Source organism: Notothenia coriiceps, unplaced genomic scaffold (assembly GCF_000735185.1).
Source record: "Notothenia coriiceps isolate Sejong01 unplaced genomic scaffold, NC01 NC01_scaffold00035606, whole genome shotgun sequence".
In the NCBI taxonomy this organism is placed as follows: domain Eukaryota; kingdom Metazoa; phylum Chordata; class Actinopteri; order Perciformes; family Nototheniidae; genus Notothenia; species Notothenia coriiceps.
Genome location: NW_011368307.1, coordinates 229,486 through 244,604, shown reverse-complemented (window position 1 = coordinate 244,604; position 15,119 = coordinate 229,486). Strand labels below are relative to the sequence as shown.

General features: G+C 41.5%; 1 protein-coding gene across 1 annotated transcript; it reads right to left on the bottom strand.

The window, feature by feature from the left end:
* Positions 1-1,363: 1,363 nt before the first annotated feature.
* On the bottom strand, positions 1,364-14,771 carry elp2 (elongator acetyltransferase complex subunit 2). Its single transcript, XM_010791661.1, has 13 exons — positions 14,676-14,771; positions 13,965-14,096; positions 13,424-13,573; positions 11,027-11,218; positions 10,620-10,689; positions 10,349-10,441; positions 8,505-8,562; positions 7,456-7,528; positions 6,675-6,867; positions 3,720-3,841; positions 3,399-3,541; positions 3,067-3,180; positions 1,364-2,550 (listed from the first exon to the last, which is right to left on the bottom strand). The coding sequence occupies exons 1-13, from the start codon at positions 14,769-14,771 to the stop codon at positions 2,355-2,357; spliced, it is 1,632 nt and encodes a 543-aa protein (XP_010789963.1). The 3' UTR covers positions 1,364-2,354.
* Between the last annotated feature and the right edge of the window lie 348 nt (positions 14,772-15,119).

Below are 15,119 nucleotides of genomic sequence, written 5' to 3'. Positions count from 1 at the left end.
AAGAGCCTGTTACATAACTGTCAGGACCTCGACACATAATATCTTTGGACGTCCTGCACTAAACTGTTTTATTGTAGAGATCACTACAGTATCTTCTTGATATTTTATATTCTATATTTCTATCATGCCTTCTACTTTCCCCCAATTTTGTATGTAGGCTACTCTTAATATTTAAATGTTTTCATCAAATAAAACGTATTCAACAACAAGTTCAATAACGTGCTTTAACCACTGGCGGTGCGGGTTAAAAAACCAGTGGTGTAGTTAAAACATAATAATATCAAACATAATATGACTATTAACTTTATTGTGAAATTAAAACAGAACAGTAAAGGAAAATACAGTTTCAGTCTCTCGATTTGAAGCGTATGCATTGTACCATGAACCTGTATCTGTAACAGTCAACTGCATGAGGAGTTGGAAAGGTAGTAAATAATATCTTTAAAAACTACAAAAAAAATCCCTTTCTATCAGCTGTGCACCGTTATGGTGTAAATATAGCCTATCAAATGGATCAAATATAAAAGTCAGCCGAGTTAGTGTTGATGCTGCAAGGAGACGTATTGTGTGAAAAGAAATGGAAGATGTGGTTTAATTGCCAATATATTTATGATCCACGTCACGTATTCAGTTTTGGCGGCATTTCTTACAGTTTGTCAAAAGATCTTCTGATCAGGGCTCTATAAATAAATATCTACGGCAGATATGTAATATTTAATGCAGCCGAACCGTGTATTACAATGCCGTTATGTGATGACTTCCAAAGAGAAAAGCAAGAACACTCGGAATAAAGTCTTATTTTATTTTTTAAAAATGTTTTTCCGATTTCATATCATATAAACACCATATCCCGAAATGCATTGCGGCTAAAACAATCGATGTTTTAGCCTATCAAAACCTCTGAAAAAAGAAAGGTGTCGCTCAGAATCGAAAGAGAAAAACCTATGGGAAAAACACAAAAGCATTGTACACAATTTAAACCAATAAATGTAAAGGATAAATTGATGTTTTTTAGTTGATGAGTACTGCAGATATCACTGTTAAATCATTTGATCATTGGTTTTATTATGAAAACGTCGAGACCGGAAATACTGTTTTAAACCCGTAACTTTACATGGAGGCTGCCGCATACCTCAAATCATCTTCGTAATATCTATCAAACTATAGATCCTACATATCGACTGGACGAGGATTCTAAAAGTACATAGACTTCTCGCTAGAAATCTAATCAAAAAGCGTTTTAATGGCCAAACTATCCTACAATTTAGGATTTTACAGAGAGGGTTATTTGTGAATAAACGACCATCTGTGCATTCAACGGGAGCACGAGAGGGCGAAAACTAAAACGTAATTATAGGACGTATTAAGCGCTTGAACAAACGACATATTTGGTCGTAATAAGGGCCTGAACAATCGGCCCATTTGGTCGTATGAGATGGAGGACTTGTTGATAATTTCACCTGGTTGAACTTGTCGAAACCAGACTTATGCAACTGGGAATTATTGTTTCCCTTTTGTTAATGAAAATGTACATTATTGACTGATTCTTACTCCTTTCCAGGCATTATGGAAGCAATTTCTGTAGATTTTAAGAGGAGTAATTCATCACCCCAAGTGTTTTTAGGTTCAATTTGTATAATTGCAAATTGATTTGAGAAGTATGCGCTGCATTATGTCATAACAACTTGCTAGGTAAAACAAATGTTAAAATTAATGCAGACTTGAAGTTAGCTTTAACACTTATTTCCCCCAAGTCAGCAGAGTGTTTTTCATACAGAAATAAATGGAGACCCCTGCAGCCAATATCAAAAAATGAAATACAGCAACGTCTATGATGTCCAAATATATTACCTGTAATTACAAGTCTTTAGTACTTGTGCTAAACCATGTAAAAACACAGGTACCATTGCAACCACTGTAGCTTCATTCAGAGACCCAAGACAAATCTTAGAAATAAAAAACATTTAATTAATTTGTCATGAAACCAAATCATAGTACACCTTTGTGATTTGTAACTGAAAAGAGTCCCTGTATAATGTTAGCTTGGATAAATATGTGATCTGGGTGGAGATCCAGCAGCGTGGTCCTCTCTGAATCTGAAACACTATGAAGTGAAAGACCACCCGGGGTCATGGTGTTTTTGCCGTCTTGCTTCCACCCATCAGATCTGCTCAGCTGTGTGCAGACAGACTGGTGGGGGGGCGGGGGGGGTTGGTTGGTCCTGCGACTGACCCATGACTTAACTGGCTGTCACAGAGAGTGAGAGGCTTGCCAGCAAGCAGCTGTGGCCTGTGGCCCTCGGTCCAAGTATCTGTCTGCATGTGAGGGACATAATAGTGTCACTGTTGGTGGTGCTAAAGAGCCCGTTTGTTGATGTTGAAGATCTTGACAGAGTGGTCGGCGCTGGCGCTGGCAAGCTGGACCCAGGAGCTCTCCTCCTCCTCTTCTTCCCTCTCTCCCTCACTCGCTCCGTCCTCCTCGTTCTCTCGCCCTGCTTGCCCGGCCCGGGGCCTCCAGCGGAGCCTCTTCACCGTCAGCGCGTGGCTTTGTCTGGGAAAGTTTGTGAAATGAAGGAAAAACAGGACAAAATCCAGACAAATACTACTACTAATACTACCTGCTGTACTTTAGTATAGCACCATCTCTAATGTCTCCGAAACAATTCCAAGATATGTAACAAAATGTGAGCAACAAATATTGGGTATAGAGCAGCCTTCTGATACTTAAAACCAACCAAAATACCTCTTTAATTTGCTTCCTGAGCTGTACAGATGATGACTCACTCTCACATGTTGGACACACAGAAATACACACGACCACCTGTCGATGCCTCACCCCCTAACTGCTGCCCAGCTCGAAGGAACGCAGCCAATTACATTTAGCATCGTGCTGCATTTTTTCTCCATAATACACTCAGCCATCAAACTGAAGCCACAGTTTTGTTTCTGACACATTGTCATTTACATCTGCTGCCCATGGCCATTGAAAGCCTTTCAAAGTTTCAACTTCAGAGGCAATGTGTGTGTGTTTGTGTGTATGCGTGCGTGCGTGCGTGTGTGAGGATACGAGATGTCTGTTCCTCCACAGTGTTTCCAGTCGTTTCCTCCAGCAGACCCCAAGTCAGGGCTCCACCTGTACAGCAAGATCCTGCCGCTCTCCAGCCCCACAGCAAGCAGGAAGCTGAGGAAGAAATCAAAACACACAAAGTCAGCTTTATAAATTTAACAAATTATAACAATCACTTCAAAATTGTTGTTATTCCTTTTTTCAGAGGTTCAGCCAAACGTTTTACAAATGTTCTAAGGTGCTATGAAACAGACAACAATACAATTACAAGTTTGCCATATTAAAAAGATAAAGAAATATAATTGTTGTGTGTGTCGTGTATGTGTGTGTACCTGTTATCAGAGCAGAGTGTGGGGCAGAAAGCCACAGCAGTAGCAGAATCTCCCACATCCAAGATGGAGGAACAGGGTTTGATCTCAGGAGACAGAGGAGCGTCTCCAGAGTCCTCTGACCCGCACGGCCCCCACACTATCACCTGGAGAGACAGACACACACACACACACACACACACACACACACACACACACACACACACACACACACACACACCTTTTATGAGCATTTAAAATGTAATAGTTGCTCTCTACAAAAAATGCAATCATTGCATCACCACTTCAATGTGCCGCCATATCATCATAAAAGCAAAGCCTGACCTTCTTGTCCCGACTGGATGTCACAAAGTATTTGCTGTCTGGGCTCCAGTCACATGACCAGATGATGCGGCTGTGTACGGCTGTGTCTTTCTCTGTGTGTGCATGTAGTAAGAACCGGGGCTCTGCATGGAAACAAACACAAACCAGTACAGGGATTAGAGAAAGAAGGAAGTCACAAAAAGCTTGAATCAGCCCCAACACAGCAGAGCTTTAATCACGCTTCTCCGACTCTTCCTCTTGATGACAGATGAGCGGGCAGTAAAAACGTTGTGTCGTGATCATTGTAGCATGACATCAGCATGTCTGATCCCTACCAACTGCTGTGTAGCAACAAAGGCTCTCCCTGGCGACAAATAAATAACCAAACAAGACAGGGAACCTCGTTGCAGCCCTCCATTTCACTCACTTTTGGTTTACGACCTGCTGCTGTTTATTTCCCCGGCCTAAGTCATTTCAGACCCCAGATTAGTTTTCCCCAGGGAGCTTGTTTGTATGCTGGTGGCAGCCGCCTGTCTGCTTGTCTGCAGCACTGCTCTCTCTCAACTCGCTCTCATAGACACACACACACACACCGAGCCGCAAAACCACAGGGTCCCCACAAAGTCAGAGTTAACCACCGTGTCGTGTCTCTGTGCTCACAACACTCTCTGCAAAACGCTCCGTTTGTAGGTGTGGTGTTTGGGACACACAGGTGTTACAGCTCCTCTCATTAACACTCTCATCTGAGGACGGGGGCTGCCAAGGCACACAGGGGATAGGGGGGGTGTTCAGTGCGCAGAGATGTGAAGACCAGCGACCGACAAGGTAGGAGTAACAACAATACAAATATATCCCAGAAGATTAGAGAGCAGCACATTAAAAAGGATACAGATTCGATACAATGTGTCACCAAAAAAAAGGAGAGGGAGGAGAGGAAGGTAGCGGGGTCTACATAATTTAGACGTCTGGGTGTGTGACCCCCGAGGAAGAGGAAGGGACGTGGTCAGATGAAAAGAAGAGACACAGAAGAGGTGAGAATGGAGGCAGGCGGTTTGTTTGATCAGCTCTGACTTCATTTAACCTTCCCTGGTCTGGACTGTGAGCCTGTGGGTGACAATCATCTTGAGTGATTCAGCAGCCAACCAGAACAGACGTGCCCCCCCCCCCTCCCTGTCTCTCACAAACAGCCTCCCTGCCTCTGAGCGGACCCCTGTAGAGGCAGACGGAGTTCAGGGCTGCCTCTCCTCTGCCTGCGCCCATTAGGACCCTCCTGCCAAAAGAGCTGTGAGACGGTTAGCAGGGAGGTAATCCTTGGGGCTTAAATGTCCTGTTCTACTCACCTTGGAAGCAGGATCGGGTTATCTGTCGGAGTCGAGGCGCAGAGATTCTCTCACATAAACAAACTCTCCAGGAACACGCTCTTGTTTACAACACTGGCCCTGCAGGAGGTGAACTGAACGTGGGGACGAACAGATCCCATTCTTTCTTCAGCGACTCAGGACATCAGAAGAACAAATCAGTGTTTGGGAGGTTTTTAACCGTAATCAGAAAAGACGAAGAAACCGTGTCTTATTGATCAAACTGGACCTAATTGATCAAATCTCTAAGAATTACACTTAAGTGCTCGAATAAGAGAACTCCTACTTCGAGCAAAGTGTAAGAGCAACATTTAATTGTTGTTTTCAAGTGATCAAATGATTAAAGAAATGCATGCTGAAAAAAAAAAGGGTTCTTTCATTTGTGACATTTCTAATAAACATCCAACTATAAAATATCCTAAGAATATTATACCATATAAGAAAAGGTCCGAAACTGAAACAAAAAGAGAACCGAACTTTAGCAGATAAAACATTCTCAGGCTGGGAGAGCAGGTAGATCAAAGAAATCTGATTATAAAAGACATTTCATACATCATTTACATTGCGTGAAGTGAGTATGAGGTTGTTGTTGGTTCCAACATACAAAATGAGAAGAAGGTCCTTTTAAAAGTAAGAATCAAATACAAACGGTAGGCTATAATAAAAGAAGTCTAGCTCCACAGTAGTATTTAAAGATTGGCTCTAGATCTATTTGTCTCTCTCATTGGTTTAATTTAATTGCTCAGTCCATGTGGACACTGACAGCAGTGACCTTCCAGAAACAGATCTGTACCGCTAGCCATTAATGTCACCACAACTGAGTTAAGTCTGAAAAAAGTCAAAGGTCAAGCAAACGGACTAAAAAAGTAACAACCTTTCAAAATAAGGCTACAGAAAACAAGCCACTACACCACCACTGTGATTGTATTTCTTCAAAAATACAGGTTGCTTAGATCTAGAAATGTATTCACAGCATCGACAGTGACTTTCTTCTTCTTGCTCCGACATGATAGGTTTGCAAACACAGATTTGATGAGCTCCTGCAAATGAGCTTTCTGTGGAGCCCTCTAGCAATGATGAGGTTCAAAAAGTTTACAGGAAGGCATCTGTTGTATTCTGTGTAGTTAGCGTCGCACATTACAAATATCTCTGCACATACTATCCAAGTATAACGTGCAATAAAGAGTTTACCGTAAGCGTGTCATGAAGGGAAGTTGCTGATGTTTTGGCAAATTTACATAAATATGAAGAGAAAATGTGTTTTTAATTATTAATCTTCCTTTTTTTGGACCGGTTTCAGTCAGCGCATCACTGGTTTGGCTCTTCTCAGGATTAATTAGTGGAGTCCTTCTAATCAGGCCAGCTTGATGTAGAATTTGGAACAAATCTGCTCAGTGGGTTTACCTTATTTTAATTAATTTGTTTTAGGCGTGCTGGTGTTGTTTGCCATTCAAGCTCCAATATTGTCTCTTTGTTTTGAGATTCACTCAAACACATTTTTAATTAAGCGAAATGTATTGGCCATGCTGAAATGCTACCTCATGCTTAGCTGCACTGCAACATAACAACCCCTCATGATAGATCCTCTTATTGTCCACAACTCCTTCCTGTTTCTCACCTGGACTCTCAGCTGTGGGCGGGTTCTGTCTCCATAAAGACCAGGTGCGATCACGGGAAACAGCCAATAGGAGTTGAGCATCCGGGGAGAAGGCCATCTGGGTGACGGTGAGGGTGTGGCAGGGCAGCGTCTGCAGCTGGCGCCATGTCGTCGTGCTCCACAGCAGAACGCCCGCATGCTCCGCTTTGGACGCCTGGAGAGAGGATTTAGATCATAAAAAACGCATTACTTTTAAAAAGCAGCTTGACTTTTGTTAGTTTTTGACTTTATCCTATCTTCTCTGTCTTTCTTCTTGCTTTTGACTTCCTCCTGTAAACAACTTCTATTTAAAAAAAAATGTACAAAATGAGCTTGCATGCCTGTTGGAAAATAAACAAGGTGTAGGAGGTGGGTTGAGGAATGGAGGATTGCCACAGCAGGGAATATAAAGGAAACGTAATTCAGAGGTGGGAAAGGAAAAGGGGAAGAGGTGAAAAGGAAAGCGAGAAGGACAGATGGAAAGAGGAGGAATACAGGTGGAGAAAGTGGATGCGAGAGGAAGAAAGAGAGATATTGAATGCCACAAAAAAACATATCTGTGATGGCTAAATAGCTCTGTGTTTGTCTGCTTCAAGGTCAGGACATGTTGGTACCATCAATACCTGACTGAGAGCAGCCTAACCCCGCTCAGTGGTAGTGTGGATATGAGCATGCAGAGTCAATATGTCATGATGCCCCTCCTCTCTGATCTAAGGCCTGTTACTGAGTACGTGCTCTCTGGCCTCGCTCCGATCACACTGACCTTGCATGCAGATGCCACCAGCGCTCTGCTGCTGTCTGAGGCCAGGCAGAACATCTCAAATCCGTGGCCGTATCTGGAGGACAATCATAGAGACATTAATCACCAACAGGACGCAGGATAACAGCCGTTCTAAATATGTGAAGGACAGATGAGATGTGAAAGACAGGCGAATGAAGGGAGGACGAAAACAACAAAGACAGCGCAGCGAGTGTGACAGCAAATGAAGTTTCCTGTTATTCCAAAGCGTCACCCCGACAAGCGTCTAGGTTTGAGCCATCGCCGCTCGCTGACAGGTAAATAAGCAGACAGAGTGTGAAATTAAAACACTTATCTGCAATGACTGGTCCTTTCCTGCTGACAGAGATGAACAACGATGATGCTGCGGGTAATCACCGGCAGCATAATTACTTTTAGCTTGCTGACTATCACCTGCTTGTTTCCAAATGTCAACAAAGGGAAATCACAGCCTGGAAGTTCCTCCCCATCTACGAAGCGTTGCAGCAATTTAGCCCCAACGCTGAGTGTATTATTTATGCCACAAAAATAATTCAGCCCCTTACTCATTTGAATGTTTCTATTATGCACTAAATGATTCAGGGGGCTGAAGCCAAATGGAAGTAAAAGAAAAAGGCACAATGCCCACACCTCGAATAAACCACCGCGCCATATGTTATGTTTATAGTGAATTGACAGGGAAATAGATTTAGCCTCGGCCACAAATGGAGGCAATATATTCAGCCTAGAGAAGAGGCTCATGGGATGGCAGGAAGCTGGATTCTGATTGGCTGATACAGGGAAGGAGAGAACCAGGGCTTTGTGAACTCCATCATTTTCAGTGAGAATAAACCCTTTGGGTAAAACTAGAAAAAAACACAATTTCATCTGTAAATGCTGCTTCATTAAGAGTGATATAAAAAACACCATGTCTTCTAGAAAAGGGAAGTATATATAAAGTAAATCTGTAGTCGAGGTTGTTTTACGTCTCAGGATATTGTTTGTTCCAGCAGGTTACCAAGCTGCTGCTAGCAGAGAGACATGTGGATACTCACAGTTTCTGGACCTCAGGCCACAGTGTGTTCTGGAGAAGATGATCCTCGGGTGGGGGCTCTACACACACACACACACACACACACACACACACACACACACACACACACACACTTAACTCCAAACCCTTACATAACTATCATTTGGCAGGCCCTGAAAACTGTGCCTTTTTAAAATTCAAATACAAGCAGTTTCCAATTTATAAAATGAGGATTACACCAAAGCAGCTATTATAATTTCCCTTTTCTAAATCCCTGTTCTATTAACCAAAAGTGCGACAGATAGGATCCTGAATGTGTGTATGTGACAGGCTTACAAATCAAAGAAGAAGAAAAAAGAGAAGACAAACGAGACAGAGTGAACTAAAGACTATGGTGCACCTAGGACACGATTAATAGCATGAAGACAATGTTCCCTCACATTTATATACAGACTCTTTTAGCATTTAGCTTGCATGAAATCTTCAGCCCTGCGACGCCTTTTGCCAAAAAAGATTTAGAAACAGCAGCAGCTTTATCGGAGATCTTAACGGCTGTTGGCTTTGAGGTGGACCAAATCTAGCCGGTGCCAATCCTCTCTGCACACGTCTCTGTGCTGCATATAACCGAGAGCTACACTCGTTGTGTTTTTCTTGTTGGTCATCGCCTTCCCAAATTGCCTAATTATTAATCTGTCTCCTTGCCTGCGGAAGCCAATCAAACGAGGGGAAATGCATTGTTAACAACAGCCTCCGCACTTGGTTGCTCCCTTCATAGCCCGGGGTCATCGATACTTAAACTTTGCAATCACATAAGCCTGCTTTCTAATTAGCATTGCAGATTATGAGTGGCTTCAATCATGCTGATGACAGCACTTGACACCCTCTAGCCCAGGGGTTTTAAAGCGCTATGTTTTCTCTATTTGACAATCCATTTCCCATCTGCTTCTTTCATCCACTAATTTATCCATCTTGCATTTGTTTCTTGTACTCTCCTTCCTCCATGTACCTCTGTGTCATTGATACATATGAATTCAATGTTCTTCCCGTTCGAAATGATCTTATTTTAGGAGAAAATGGAGTTTCAAGCATCAGTTTGCGCGTACAACTTTAAAGCAGATGTGTGTCTCTGAAGTTGGCGTAAAGAAGTGGATATCTTTGCCGAATGATTTAAAGGGCTGTAAGAACAGTTTAATGTTTAAGAAAATGTATAAAGAAAGCGTTATTAGACAGTATGAAGTTGACTTTTGGTTGTGTTCTGGTTTTATGTTTCAGTATTTGTAAGCAACTGTGACTGAAAAAACATTGCTTTTATTTGACTTTTTTATGGTTCTTTGATTTTTTTTTAACTTTTTTTTTTAAGAAGGGGCAGTTTAAATAAGAAGTGTACATGTTTTGTTAAGTGTACATGTTTTGTTTAAAAATAACTGCCATGTGTTGAATAAACAAATAAATTACGTTTCATTTTAGGTTTTTTTTTTTTATTCTTTTTTTTACTTCGACTCACCCTTACGGACACCTGCTGTAATACCATCGGCCTCCAGCAGACCTCAGGCATTGTGGGAGTATAGCATGGCGAGAGCCCCAATGACTAACTGTCCGTCTGGCCGCTCATAATTGTCTCTGATAAGAACATCTAGCGACAGGCTGGCTGGAAATCTTGTATTGTGAGCTGATTGAGGATGCTGAGTGGAGGGCGATGCAGAATATGAATCAGGCTATCGGACTGTTGAGGAGACAGGGATGCATTTCGTCTCGAAAACTATTAATCAAGGATGTTTAAATTAAATGAGGGTTTGCTGCGAAATCTCAGAAATGACCTTGCTATGCTGGAAAAACACTTGTTTGAGAGTGTTGTTTTTGCAGTACCTGTCATGATGAGCGGGTTGAAGTAAGACTCAGACTGGTATTGATCAGATACACTGTTGAACTCCCCTTCGTTGCTTTTGTGGGCAAGGTCACCTGTAGAACAATATGACACATCTGTAAATAAGTTGTAACATTTATATATTACACTACATCATATGAGCTAAAAAAAATACAAACAACATTTGATTTAAATAAGACCCAGAACTACCGTTTGGAGCTCAGATACAACTTTTGGATACAAAAAAAGGGGCAAAAGTAAGCAAGTTCTTACCCTGAAATACGGCCTTGTTGGACAGACCCAAGGCAGGTGTGCTGGCTCCTTCTGGAAGGTTGGCAGCGTCCTGACAAGATGAATGAACGGACAGAGAGACAAACACATCAATAACCATGTAGGGGTGGGAGATCCACTCAGCACATTTTACAGTTGTTAATCAAATCAAATCAGATTTTATTTATAAAGCACATTTTAAAACGATTTTTGGTCGAGACCAAAGTGCTGTACATGCAAATAATAAATAACACATTACTACATTCGCAAAGAACAGAAGACAATAAATAATCAAAGTGAAAAGAGAGAGAACTGATCTTTGGAGAGAGGGCAAACATAGTTCTTGACTATTTCTACGCGAGTGAAGATAACTTGAATATATAATTATGGTAATTTCATTCGACACTCACACTAGATGTCAACAGCTTTTCTTTTGACGTCCCAGAGATGTTAGCGAAGTTTTCCACAAAGTTTCGAGGTGCTTGAAACACTCGCAGGACCTTCTCATCGGCTCCCGACACAAACTGAAACCTTCCCACCATGGCCAGACACTGCATGTCGTATCCATGGATCTGCGGCCGGGAGATTTCATGCCAGGTTGCCTGCAGGGTGAATAAGGCATGAGAACATATAGGAAAGTATAACAAATCTGGACACGGGGATCGCAACACGCTGCATGGGGTTGTGCCAGCATTTCATTTTATGCCTGATGTTGTGGAACAAGATTTCTGGGCCCTAAATCCAGGCGTTTGCAACCAAGTTAAAAATGTAATTGATTATCCAGTAACAGTTCAAATGAAAACAATTATTTTCAGCTTATGTTGCAAACTAAACGCAATAGAGAGGATTTCCTAAACTGGATTCTTCCATAATGTAATAAAGATTGGAAACACCGTCATGTTTCTACATTTCATCTGGATACATTTAAGGGGAATTAAGAAGTGGGCGGATTCTGAGGAACTATTCATGCGATCAATTAATCCCCATGTCTAAAGCCTTGATTCTTTCTTTAAAAAATAAATCACTTCCAAGCAACTCGTATTATTAAGTCATAACCTACCAAAATTCAATCAGGGATAGGAGCCTAAACATATTTTAGCAAACTTCAGCAAGTAGAATACATATTAGCATTAACATTAACCTTTCTGTTGGTCGCTTGTTAGCAGACCCTTCACGCGATGGCAGAGCGAACAGGTACAGGCAGGGCCCTTAGTGATAGCCCTATAGTTTAAATCTACTACCCACAAATAAACATATGGACATGGGTTACTATTTAAAAAAAATGGTAAATGTATTTAGGAACCTATCCATGTGATTTTAAGTGGGGGTGGACCTCAAATCCTCTAGGGGGGTCCGGGGGCATGCTCCCCCGGTAAGATTTGTTTTAAAAATGTTGAGTGCATTTTGAGGGGGAAATAAAGAGACTAGATCTATGGGAACACCTATATGAAACAGAACTGTATACATTTCAATAATCATAAAATCATGGCCATAACCAATAACATATCAATATGAAACACTGAAACTTGTTTATTTATTTGTTTTTGGTTCATTTATAGTTGTGAGTGTGTGTGGGCTCCTGAATCAGCCTCTCCTGTCTCCCTCCTCTCTCCCTGCTCCTCTTTGAGGCAGCAGCAAAGACTAGTTTTAGCTCTCAACAAGTTTTAAAAGTGTATCTTACCTTTTTTTCACCTAGTTAACTTTTTATTTATTTATGCATATTTTACTAATCACTACCCTCTCAAATGGAAATATGTGTTTACATAAATGGTGACCAAACCGTTTGAGACCCACTGAGGTAACTTAGACTAAGTTAACTATCTAAACACTCAGATTCCTTTACCTCACCTGAGGTTATCCCGAGCTTGAATGACACACAGAGATCAATCAAGGGCTTTGATTTATGATCTGTATGACAGTGGCCATGTCGGCAGGCCACATCGTGTAGACAGCCAGTCACCCTGTGTGAGGCAGGCTACTTAACAGCTCAGGCCGTCGGGAAACCCGCCGGTCCTCCCGATGGCCAGTCCGGGACTGGGTACAGGAGGCGTAGAGCGAGGGATCATTGTCCAAAAGTTAATTAATCGCAGATGGCGTCGTGGTCAAAGACGAATACAAAAAAAATTATAAAAAAAAAAAAAACCTAAATGGGTCGCGAAATATACTTGGGCGGCCGTTAATATACCTGGGCGGCCCGCCCAAGTATAGTCTATGTGTGGGAAACCCTGAGAGCAGCATACTAAGTAACTATTGCTCACAGAAAAGAGGAAAAAATAGAGAGGCCTGAATCCTTAGGTGGACATGTTGAGGCCAGGTGTGTTAAACCTGTCTTTATATCGTCTCATGGTGAATACAGAAATGTGGAATGGCTCTTCGTCAGAACTACAACTTCATTTTATAAAGAGGAAAATCACCAGTAGCAGTGTTTACTCCAATTGTTTTAATGTTTATTTTTTTTAATGAAAATGAACTGTGATGTGTGCGTTAGATTAACAATCCTTATAACCTTATAACATCTTATAAAGTGAAGTATAAGATAGTATTCATCCTGTGAGATTGAGCTGTGCTGTTTATACCAGAGTGAGACTCTCTTTAATATCTTTAGGTGCATTAGGACTGTGGGTAATGTTGCATCACGACACAGGACTGCCTTATGGTCCTATTAGATGTATTTGCATCAATGTGATAAAATATTAGTATACTTACCATCTGGTTATTTAACTCAAAATCCTAATGTTGCGCTAAAACATTTAAAAATACTGTTTAATTCAGCTCCGTCTCTTTTTTCATTTACAGCATATGTGTACCTGTTTATCATCTTGTTTCCTCCATGGGGTGAAGAGTCTGGTGGTCTGGTCCGAGCCCACGCTGAGGATGAACTCCCCCTCAGGGTCCCAGCTCAGGTCCTGGACCGCATTAAAGTGGCCCGATATCACAACCCCAGGCCTCCATTGTCCCTGTCAGACAGCATTGCATTGGTCAGTTAACACATTCCAAATTATTTCTTGTGTCAATTCCCTTTAACATAAGCATCATTTCCATCATTAGAATGACACTACGGGAGAGAGGGTGATAATAATGAATGTGTTTCTGACTGAAAAGACAATCTCTATTTGAAACTTTATTAACACCTTCAGGTATGTGCTGAACTTTAAACTGACATTTTGATCGGGCGTAATTGAAATGCAGTTATCTCTGAACCTTATGTTGTGAATATAAGGTCTCAGTGAAGCAATGCTCTAACACTGAATATTATATCAAACACATTATAATAACAAGGATAGTCTCAAATAACAGAAATACTGGCGTTATACATTTGAAAGGTTAAGAAGAGTAAAAGAGACATACCTCTTGATTTTGGTCTTTGCACCAGAGATGTAGCGCTCCATGAAAAGCATGAGCAGCGATCATGGAGCCATCTGGACTCATCTGGCAGCCGTAGAAACCCAGAGTGTTGCCACCAACCTCCCCAACACGCACCTGGTGTGAAAGAAACACATGGTGTAGGGATGATCATTACAGACTAGAGATTCAACTCGGATGTCTTTTTAGAAACACGTGTATGTGACATCAGGTGGGGGAGAAACATTTGCCTTCTGGTTCGGGTCACTGACTCGCCACAGATAAAGATAAAAGACATTGAGGTGCATGAACTGCCACATATGGAGAAAAAGCTGCGGAAATAATCAGGCTATTTCGGACATTTTTCTCCTTTCATCCTATATGAGATTCAGACACATGCAGTATATAGCGTAGTTGTTCTGTCAAACACCTGGGTTTTGTGTAAATATAAAGGTTTAGATGTATAGAAAATAAGAGGAGTGAGGGGAAAGAGTCTCCCTACAAGACATATTAACTAACAGCTCCCACAATGGAAGAAGAAGACTGAAATTAAGCTGACAAGTCAAATGACGCATAATGAGACTGATTAGAGCTCAATAAACTGTGTTGCTTTTTCTTAGAAAATACATTAGTCTAATACAGAATGAAAGCAATTTCAGAGCAGCATATCACACTGAACAAATAATGATGAAATATGGCGACGCCTGAAGGATTTACATAAATTGGATTTGGGCGAGAGCTTGTGACCCCTGCGTCACGCTCGTAGGACAGATCACACAGACAGTGAAGGGTCCGCGGACACGGAGCACCCATGGGGGCTGAGCTGCCACTGAAAAACAATCCATATTACAAACTCATAATCACTGCCTCAGAAAGATGCTAGACATAATAATCACTTCTAAAGGATTCTGACCGACTGTCTAGACTCAGTTCTGTAATGAATTTTTGTGGATTCAAATCATTAGCTGGGGAATGAAGCGCGTTTTGGTTTAAGTGCAGTTACCAATTACACTGACAAAAAGAAAAAGCACTTGTTTAAAAACGGTGGAGGTCACTGTAACTCACTTTAAGTTCCTTAAAAGTGTGTTTTTCCAAAACAGGGCGCAAAAAGGAAAAGAACAAAAAGGCATTACACTGAAGGAGGCAATTACAACTAGAAAT

Excerpts from the sequence above, each read along its gene's own strand:
- elp2 (XM_010791661.1), bottom strand. The coding sequence starts at position 14,771 with ATGGGTGCTCCGTGTCCGCGGACCCTTCACTGTCTGTGTGATCTGTCC. Across the intron at positions 14,097-14,675 it reads CTCGCCCAAATCCAATTTAT|GTGCGTGTTGGGGAGGTTGG; the intron begins GTAAATCCTTCA and ends CTTTCACACCAG. Across the intron at positions 7,529-8,504 it reads TGGCCTGAGGTCCAGAAACT|ATACGGCCACGGATTTGAGA; the intron begins GTGAGTATCCAC and ends ATTGTCCTCCAG.